Source organism: Mytilus edulis, chromosome 6 (genome assembly GCF_963676685.1).
Source record: "Mytilus edulis chromosome 6, xbMytEdul2.2, whole genome shotgun sequence".
Taxonomy (NCBI): domain Eukaryota; kingdom Metazoa; phylum Mollusca; class Bivalvia; order Mytilida; family Mytilidae; genus Mytilus; species Mytilus edulis.
Window position 1 is genome coordinate 5,537,287 of NC_092349.1, and position 10,566 is coordinate 5,547,852.

At 33.2% G+C, this 10,566-nt stretch overlaps 1 protein-coding gene across 1 annotated transcript; it reads left to right on the forward strand.

Moving 5' to 3' along the window:
• Positions 1 to 320: 320 nt before the first annotated feature.
• LOC139527002 (elastin-like) lies at positions 321 to 2,624 on the forward strand. The gene is made up of 3 exons (XM_071322216.1): positions 321 to 838; positions 1,421 to 1,486; positions 2,428 to 2,624. The coding sequence occupies exons 1-3, from the start codon at positions 529 to 531 to the stop codon at positions 2,475 to 2,477; spliced, it is 426 nt and encodes a 141-aa protein (XP_071178317.1). The 5' UTR covers positions 321 to 528; the 3' UTR covers positions 2,478 to 2,624.
• Positions 2,625 to 10,566: the final 7,942 nt, after the last annotated feature.

Below are 10,566 nucleotides of genomic sequence, written 5' to 3' on the forward strand. Positions count from 1 at the left end.
ACAACATTTTATTAGTGAAAGTAGTTATTGAAAAGACAGAAAACTATTATGTGTCAATTTGAGGCAAACTACCATTCCAATTTTCATTTCAATATTTAACAGAATACTAGACATATTGAAATTCATATAAACTATTGTTTATACAAGTTAGACAAATGCTCAGAAAATAACTGTCATTGTAAATTTTCGTGTGAAAACAGGCTATAAACGTCATTCATTATAAATAACGTTAGATTCTTGCAACCAATATTACAGTTCTTTGACTTGTATTGTTTTTTGTTCTGCTTTTAAATTAATTCTTATATTCAATTCGTTCGTGTAACTACCACCTTATAACTAATATTTTAGTTCCTTGATGTTGGAAATATTCTTGGAAATTTCGTGTTTACCGATATTTAAATTCACAATAGCAAAATCAAATCTATCGTTTAGGTGAGGTAGATACAAAATAGTTTTTGAGCGTATGAATCTAGTAATGGTGTATGTTATATTTGTAGCTTCCTTGCAGCTTCTTGGCAGTCAGAAAAAATGAGGACCTTCGTTACAGTACTCCTTTTAGCATTAGTCTACAAGACTTCTGCTATATATAGATTTGGTGGTGGCATTGGTGGTCCTCCTGGTATTGGTGGAATCGGTGGTCCTCCTGGGTTTGGTGGATTTCGTCGAGGGGGATTAAATATACCTCCTGGGGCTAATGTTGTGCCTATACCATATAGATATCCAGTTCCAGCACCTGTAGGTCGACGAAGAGATGGTGGACAGCCAATTATTATAAGGAGAGGAGGAGGAAATAATGGAAATGGAGGAGGCGGTGGCATGGGTGGAGGAGGTATTCTCGGTAAGTAGCAGTTATTTCTTATTGCTTAGATGTGTACCCTTCCGGAGCACCTATGATCAACCACGATTTGTGTGTACGGTTCTTGTTGGATATATATATGGACACAAAGTGCAGAATAAGGAGCAAACCATATAAAGTGTAGAGAAAAATAATCAAAACATAGGAATAGAGAATAATGGTGTGCTGAAATATAAAGAATATTGAATAATGGGCAAAATAAATAGATATTACAGAAACAAAAGTAAAAAATAATAAAGATGTTTTTAAATTACCTCATATTCTGGCTATATTGTATTCGCTAGTAGGCCTACTTTCTTTATCAGAAGTCAATCAATCGTTGGTTCATACTCTTTTAGTTGTTGGATACTTTTTTATTATTCAATCTTATATTTAAAAAATATCGATTGCAGGAGTATTATTTAATTGGCGATTATACCATATCTCCTTATTTTTTAAAAAGACAGAGACCCTCATCAAAGATCGTTATTAGGTCACATGGCATTGTTTTGATGTCACATGGTACAGTTATTGTTTTTGTATAGAATTTTAAACGACAATCTAAATTTGTATTTTTTGTTTCAGGTTTGCTTTATATGCTCTTTTTATTGAGCATTTTTTCATCGATCTTCCGTGGAGGAGCTGGAGCTGGTAAGATATTTTGTATTTAGTAAATTTTCATGTTGGCATTTATTTATAAAGCATTTTAGAAATTGAAAATTTATCAAGAGCGGTAATAGAGGATAGGAATGACCTTTACTGTCAAGCGTCATACGGTCATTTCGGTCAAAATGTTATCGTAATTCGTCAGAGGTCTTCTCAAAAACTTGTGACATTTATACATTTCTTGATCGGTTTGAGAAAAATATTTTCCCTCACTAGTGAAGATTAGTTATCGCCAAATGATTGGTCAAAACCTAATTATGACGTCACATTTTCATGGTTTCTTCTGAAGTTTTCTATCGTGGATTCACGAAAAAAAAAAGCGACCATGCCTGATGACCGTTATTGTTTGGAAAGAACAATTTTTTATCGCCATAAATAATTGCACATGTTATCGTCATGCACCAAAAATACTGCTATTAGTTATTTCTAGGGAGTGGAATACTTTTTTTCTTCTATACCCAGCCAAGACAACAGGAATAAAACATTCAGTAAATAACAAATAATTCATTTTAAAATCTAGACTCCGAATTTAATCACCTCGTCAGACTGATGTGTACGAAAGCAGAAGACATCAGTATTGATACAAGGACACAAAAGTTCATAAGGTCACGATTAAGATAAGTGTAGGCTAGAGATGTTTCAAAAAGAGATTTAACATAATATGAACTAATGACTGATGAGTGCAGTGTTGTTTCAAACCGAGGCTGACTATGAACAAATTGTCACTACAGATATGTTCCAAACATAGATTTAGTATTTGGTATGCAACATGTAAATCAATGTGTGTTTAAATGTAATTAATTGGAATATGAATCATTCAAAACAAAAGTATTAGCAAAATAAGTTTTGTATATGATTTGTGATTAAAGCTATAGTATGTTAAAAAGAATTAAGAAAATATTGGTTATTTTATTTATCTATTGTAGGTGCGGCTGGTAATGGTTTGTTTGGCAATGGTTTGCTTGGCAAAAAGTAGTTTGAACATATATATTTATATATATATAACGGATTACCACTACCAACAGGAGATCTATTGTCATTTGAGCCAATTGCTGTACACATAATATAACTGACTAAACATGAAACAAGATGATTTTTTGAATAAATATTTTCTTAATTGTGATTATTTTATATATTTTTATATATTATTTGTTATCACATAAATAACACGACGGGTGCCACATGTGGAGCAGGATCTGCTACCCTTCCGGAGCACCTGAGACCACCCCTAGTTTTTGGTGGGGTTCGTTTTGTTTATTCTTTAGTTTTCTATGTTGTGTCATGTGTACTATTGTTTGTCTGTTTGTCTTTTTCATTTTTACGCATGGCGTTGTCAGTTTATTTTAGATTTATGAGTTTGACTGTCGCTTTAACATCTTTCGTCCCTATTTTATCTGAAATCAATCAAGATAGTAGATTTACTCGGTGTTATCATATGATGTGATTTTGTCATAAATACACAGTGCTGTAAATCAAAACGTTGTGTTTGGATAACAACTGCCCGAAAGAACAACAACTTGATTTTCTGGGGTGTATGAGGATTTTGAAACACAAAATAAACGAAATAATTATGTACAAAGGGAAAAATAACCTTGCGCACTAACAGAAGAAAATGAATATCCAAAGCACAAAAACATCCTCCTAGTCTCCTCCAGAATATTAAATGTTTGCCCCCTGATTGCAGTATTTTTGTTACACACACTTTGTACTATCTTTGTTTTATGCATGGTTGGTTCGATTCTCCACAAAGGTTAATGAAATTGGTTGTATTACTGCCTTTTGTCTACTACTTCGAACTCTTTTATTTATGTGGGTACCAATTTTCGTGGATTAAGGAAAAGTACATGTCCGTGGATATTTAATTCGCGGTTTTGTGGTCGTCTGCATACAAGACTTATATTGTTATTCGTTGAACATTTAAATTCGTGGTTAATAAATACCCACACAATCAACGAAAATTGGTATCTAACGAATAATAATGAATCCACATTATTTATTAGATATTCGCCTATACCGCCACAAATACCCTTCACTGTTTAACTAGTTATATCAAAATGTCGAAAATAGTTCTTCTTTTTGGTTGCGTGAGAAGAAGAGAGAAATGAGGTTTTGAAATTATTCAATTGTTGATTCTGTTTAGGAATCTAGATATACCTTTCAAAATTTAAAAAGCAGTACCGTTTCGTTTTGTCCTCTCTCGTTATTTTCTCAGGATTGTCGTCTATTTTATATTTTTTTTCTGCTTTTTTTGACTGATGCCATAGTTATGGAGACTGCTATTGAAATGTATGTCGACTGTGAAGGAGTCGGTGACATAAGTTTATCACTGCATGCAAGTCATCATGAATATCAAAGAGTTTTGTATATTCACACATTTGATTATCTGCAATGGTTCCAATCATGACAGTCTTTGTTAGTCAGCGGAAGTTGTTAACCCGAAGAAAAAGAAATATTGCATCATCTGTAAAGTTATTATTCTCGCTATGAAATCTTTTGCTTCATCTGTTTTTATCTCATTTCCTCTTGTTCATAATTTTCACAAATAACATTTTGAGCATCAGTGAATTCTATTTGACGTTAATTGTATTACCCTCCATAACAGTTAATGCGCCGTGGGATCCCTTTTCTATTCATGGAGTACGATGTGGATTTAACATTAAAATATGGGAAGGGGGGGGGGGGGGGTATTGTTTTACGATGATTTTGTCGTTTATAGAGGACATAGAACAATTCATATTTTCCTAAAACTGCACAGATAGTAAGCTTTATTTCAATTCGTCTAGTAATTGCAGAGGCTGATTTACAGGGTTTTTCAGGGGGCCCGGGATCCGCCATTGCATTTTGTAGCACCACCATCGGATATAGGTACCACGGAAGCAAAGAAACAATCGGATAACGAAAATTACATATGCAGTCTCTTTTCCCTTCAAGTAAAGATACCAATAGCCATACACTTTATCAATTTTTTATTCAGACGAAATTTTCTGAAAATATGCTTTGTATCGAAATGAGCGTTGTTCAAATTTAAAAATATAATAGATTTGTTCTAAAATATAAAAATGAGGAGACGTGGTATGATTCCCAAAAAAACAACTATCTATTAAAGTTCAAATAAAGTCGGTTAAAGAAATAGCATGTTACCGTACATGTACGACCATCAACAAATAATTCCAAATATTTTTGTTATTTAAAAAAACCTAAACATTTCAGAAGGCTATTCTTTAGCAACAACAACAGCAACACAACAAAAGGAAACCAAGGTACAAATATATTTATTTAGTAAAAATCATACTTTGCAAAAAAGCGCATCAACATTACCACAAAATAGTCGAAAAGACAGAATTCATGCTTGCGTCTTATAATCGGAAGCTGTGATGAAAAAGTTACATCAATGTGACAGCAACCCAAAAGCACATTAAATCAAATCAGAAATATATAATAGAACAACATGTGATCTCAACAACAGACAAGTGCACATCAGAACTGTCAAGCTATGAATCGTCTAGACTCTAGGCAAGATATGATTTCATTGTCTATCCTTCATTTCACAAAAAAATATTAACTTTATTTTAATTCGTCTAGTCATTGCAGAGGCTGATTTAGAGGGTTTTTCAGGAGGCCCTGGATCCGCCTTGCATTTTGTGACATCACCATCCGATATAGGTACCACGGGAGCAAAGAAACAATCGGATAACGAAAAGTATATATATGCAGTCTTACTCTATTCCCCGTAAAGCACATATACTATAATAATCGCGATACATTTTATCAATTTTTTATTCAGACGAAATTTACTGAAAACATGCTTTGTATCGAAATGAGCGCTGTTCAAATTTAAAGGGGCAGTATCTGCATAATTCATGTTCACCGATTTGACTCAAATTCTCATATCTTATTTATAACAATGTAAAACATTTTTCCAAACTGCTAATATCAAAAGTATAAATTAAACAATTTACAGGACATGGTCTCAATAAGATGTAGCTTCGTTTCGTGTAAATTTTAACCAAGACGCCATCTAATTAACTATCGAGTTGACCTTCTATGACCATATAAGCGCTATAACAAAAACAGAGATATAAATAGATTAAGCAACTCCTGCAATTGGATTTTTATAGGCCTGTTAAATTTTGTAATATACATTCAAAATGTATGTTTATGGTGGTTTTTACTTTTAAAAGAATAATTTTGTGTGGATCGAATAAGTTAATCAAGTTACTTACCTTTGTTTCACTATCAATGCTGACATTCTTTTTCTTTAAATACCCGTACACGGACAATGCAAGCGTTATTCTATCTCTTTCTACGGGGTTAAATTAGAGATCACATGAATAAGGATTTAATGAGGTTGAATTATTCTTGCAAGTGAATAATTCATTATCAAAGTTTATTAGCTTAATTTGACAAAATTGAAACATTTTAGCTGATAAAAGCAAATTATTATTTCACTATTTCACTTTCATTAATGATTGAACAAAAAAATCATACTTTTGATTTTTTTCTATATCTCGTAGCTAGTGCCCCTTTAAACTATATAATAAATTTGTCCTAAAATATAAAAATTAGGAGACGTGATATGATTCCCAATAAAACAACCATCTATTAAAGTTCAAGTAAAGTCGGTTTAAGAAATAGCATGTTACCGTACATGTACGACCATCAACAATAATAAAAATAAAAAAAAAACTAATGTCGTATGGTTAAGCTTTATAAAGCACCGACATGAAAAATGTAAAATAAATCAAGTAAAAAACCTGACAGGGCTATTAAGACCAATACCGTTTGCGAAAAACAAATGAAAAATATGACAAACATTCACTTAAATACATCCATGAGGCTTTGAGACTGTAAATTTTATTAAAAATGTGTTGACTCTTTATAAACTAGAGGCTCTAAAGAGCCTGTGTCGCTCACCTTGGTCTATGTGCATATTAAACAAAGGACACAAATGGATTCATGACAAAATTGTATTTTGGTGATGGTGATGTGTTTGAAGTTCTTACTTTACTGAACATTCTTGCTTCTTACAATTATATCTATAATGAACTTTGCCCATTAGTAACAGAGAAAAATATTTGGTAAAAATTTACATAAATTTACCAAATTAATGAAAATTGTTAAAAATTGACTATAAAGGGCAATAACTCCTTAAGGGGTTAATTGACCATTTAGGTCATGTGGACTTATTTGTAGATCTTACTTTAATGAACATTATCGCTGTTTACAGTTTATCGCTATCTATAATAGTATTCAAGATAACAACCAAAAACAGCAAAATTTCTTTAAAAATTACCAATTGGAGGGCAGCAACCCAACAACCGGTTGTCCAATTCATTTGAATATTTCAGGGCAGATATATATTGACTTGATTAACAATTTAACTCCTTGTCAGATTTCCTCTAAATGATTTGGTTTCAGAGTTATAAGCAAAAAACTACATTTTACCCCTGTTCTATTTTTAGCCGTGGTGGCCATCTTGGTTGGATGGCTAGGTCATCGGACACATTTTTCAAACAAGGTACCTCAAAGATGATTGTGGTTAAGTTTGAATTAATTTGGCCCTGTAGTTTCAGAGGAGAAGATTTTTGTAAAAGATAACTAAGATTTACGAAAAATGGTTAAAAATTGACTATAAAGGGCAATAACTCGTAAAGGGGTCAAATGACCATTTCGGTCATGTTGACTTATTTGTAAATCTTACTTTGATGAACATTATTGCTGTTTACAGTTTATCTCTATCTATAATAATATTCAAGATAATAACCAAAAACAGCAAAATTTCCTCAAAATAACCAATTCAGGGTCAGCAACCCAACAACGGGTTGACCGATTCATCTGAAAATTTCAGGGCAGATAGATTTTGACCTGATAAACATATTTACCCCATGTCAGATTTCCTCTAAATGCTTTGGTTTTTGAGTTATAAGCCAAAAACTGCATTTTACCCCTATGTTCTATTTTTAGCCGTGGCGGCCATCTTGGTTTGTTGACCGGGTCACGCCACACATTTTTTAAACTACATACCCCAAAGATGATTGTGGCCAACTTTGGATTAATTTGGCCCATTAGTTTCAGAGGAGAAGATTTTTGTAAAAGATTACTTAGATTTATGAAAAATGGTTAAAAATTGACTATAAAGGGCAATAACTCCTTAAGGGGTCAACTGACCATTTCGGTCATGTTGACTTTTTGTAAATCTAACTTTGATGAACATTATTGCTGTTTACAGTTTATCTCTATCTATAATAATATTCAAGATAATAACCAAAAACGGCAAAAAAAACAGGGTCAGCAACTCAACAACGGGTTGACCGATTCATCTGAAAATTTCAGGGCAGATAGATCTTGACCTGATAAACATTTTTACCCCACATCAGATTTCCTCTAAATGCTTTGGTTTTTGAGTTATAAGCCAAAAACTGCATTTTACCCCTATGTTCTATTTTTAGCCGTGGCGGCCATCTTGGTTGGTTTGACGGGTCAAGCCACACATTTTTTTAACTAGATACCCCAAAGATGATTGTGGCCAAGTTTGGATTAATTTGGCCCAATAGTTTCAGAGGAGAAGATTTTTGTAAAAGATTACTTAGATTTATGAAAAATGGTTAAAAATTGACTATAAAGGGCAATAACTCCTAAAGGGATCAACTGACCATTTCGGTCATGTTGACTTATTTGTAAATCTAACTTTGCCAAACATCATTGCTCTTTACAGTTTATCTCTATCTATAATAATATTCAAGATAATAACCAAAAACAGCAAAATTTCCTCAAAATGACCAATTCAGGGGCAGCAACCCAACAACGGGTTGACCGATTCATCTGAAAATTTCAGGGCAGATAGATCTTGACCTGATAAACATATTTACCCCATGTCAGATTTCCTCTAAATGCTTTGGTTTTTGAGTTATAAGCCAAAAACTGCATTTTACCCCTATGTTCTATTTTTAGCCGTGGCGGCCATCTTGGTTGGTTGACCGGGTCACGCCACACATTTTTTAAACTAAATACCCCAATGATGATTGTGGCCAAGTTTGGTTCAATTTGGCCCAGTAGTTTCAGAGGAGAAGATTTTTGTAAAAGTTAACGACGACGGACGACAGACGACGGACGACAGACGACGGACGACGACGACGACGACGGACGCCGGACGCAAAGTGATGGGAAAAGCTCACTTGGCCCTTCGGGCCAGGTGAGCTAATAAAAAGGACGTCAAGAGAAAATAGATTGAAGTGAAATTGGTCCTGCATCCATCTATGATGTGTTATGAAAATCGCATTTCAAATATTTTTGTTATTTATAAAAAAAAAAAAAAAACTAAACATTTCAGAATGCTATTATTCAGCAACAACAACAGCAACACAACAAAAGGAAACCAAGGTACAAATGTATTAGTAAAAATCATACTTTGCAAAAAAATGCGTCAACATTGCCACAAAAGAGTCGAAAAGACAGAATTCATGATTGCGTCTTATAATCGGAAGCTGTGATGAAAAAGTTACAGCACTGTGACAGCAAACCAAAAACACAATAAATCAAATCTATAATAGAACATCATGTGATATCAACAAGAGAAAAGTGCATATCAAAACTGTCAAGCTATTAAACGTCTAGACTCTAGGCAAGATGGGATTTCATTGTCTAGTGCCTCATTTCACAAAAAAAATCTAAGTATAACTTGCGATCTATTTTTGTCGTAAGATTGTTTTGTTAAAAGAGCACCAGACGCTATTGAGATGTGGTTTTATTGCCCAGAGGCTAGACGAATGTTGTTTAAACGCACAGATACTAGGCAAGATGTGATCCAATCGTCCAGACACTAAGCGACCTATGATTTAATTGTCGAGACTCAAGGGGAGCTGTGATTTAATCGCCTAGAGGCTATGCGATTTGTGACCTTGATGGTACAAACGCTAGGCGAGCTATGATTTAATAGTACAGACGCTATATAGGCATGCCATAGTTCAATTAATTAGGGAACAACACATTATTTGCCTCAACACCAAAGATAAAAAGAACAAACACACATGGAAACAATCTGCATAAAAGAGGATAACTGAACTTACTTGTTGAAACACTAAGTTGTTATAACGAGTTAGCTAAGACGTAATAACGAGTCAACTAAGTAGTTTAAACGAGCAAGCTAAGTCGTATTAATAATAACGAGTTAACTAACGTTGTTTAAACGAGTTAGCTATATATTGTTTAAACGAGCAAGCTAAGTCTTTAAAACAAGTAAGCTTAGAGTAAGATAAGATAAGTCATTAAAACAAGTTAGGTAAGTCATGATAACATTCGTAATATTATGTTTTTCGGTCAGTCTCCTTAAATTTATTTCCATATTTGAATTCTTGAGGCCCCTCATGGGGGGGGGGGGGGGGTCCTAGTAATCACATAATCACCATTTTTTTGCCAATATAATCACATAATCATTAAATATTTGCTTATCTTTAGTAATCAAATAATCATAAACAAAAAATACAGTCCTAGGTAATCAAATAATCATGAAATATTTGGCTTAATAATCAAATAATCACTAAAAAAACGGCCAAGTAATCACATAATCAAAAACCCCATGAGGGCCCTCATTCTTGTAGAGGTTTCTTACATTTGACTTTGAAATGTACACACAGTAGATGATGCAAGGAACTATATTAACTTTTCTTTAAATTCCCAATTCCTTTTAATTAGATTGATAAGTGTACAAAGTTGTTCATAAGTAAAAATAACACACACACACAAAAAAATAACAACAACAACAAAAAACAACAAACAAGAACATGACTCTTTTTTTACGTTCTATATTAAAAATGAGAATTTACAAGTGATATAATTTTTACATATGTATAAATTGAAAGAAAATACAAGTACCCGGACATGAAACAACATCATCAATCGTTTATATTAATGATCCCATAATGCAAAAAGTCCACAGTCCATTTTCTCATAGACGTGTTTAACGACTAGTACCAAGATTGCGCCAATCTAGCAAAACAGCAGCTGGAAATCTTACACTTTTACTTAAAATTCTTTTTTTAAGATTTGACATTATAGGCATATCTTTC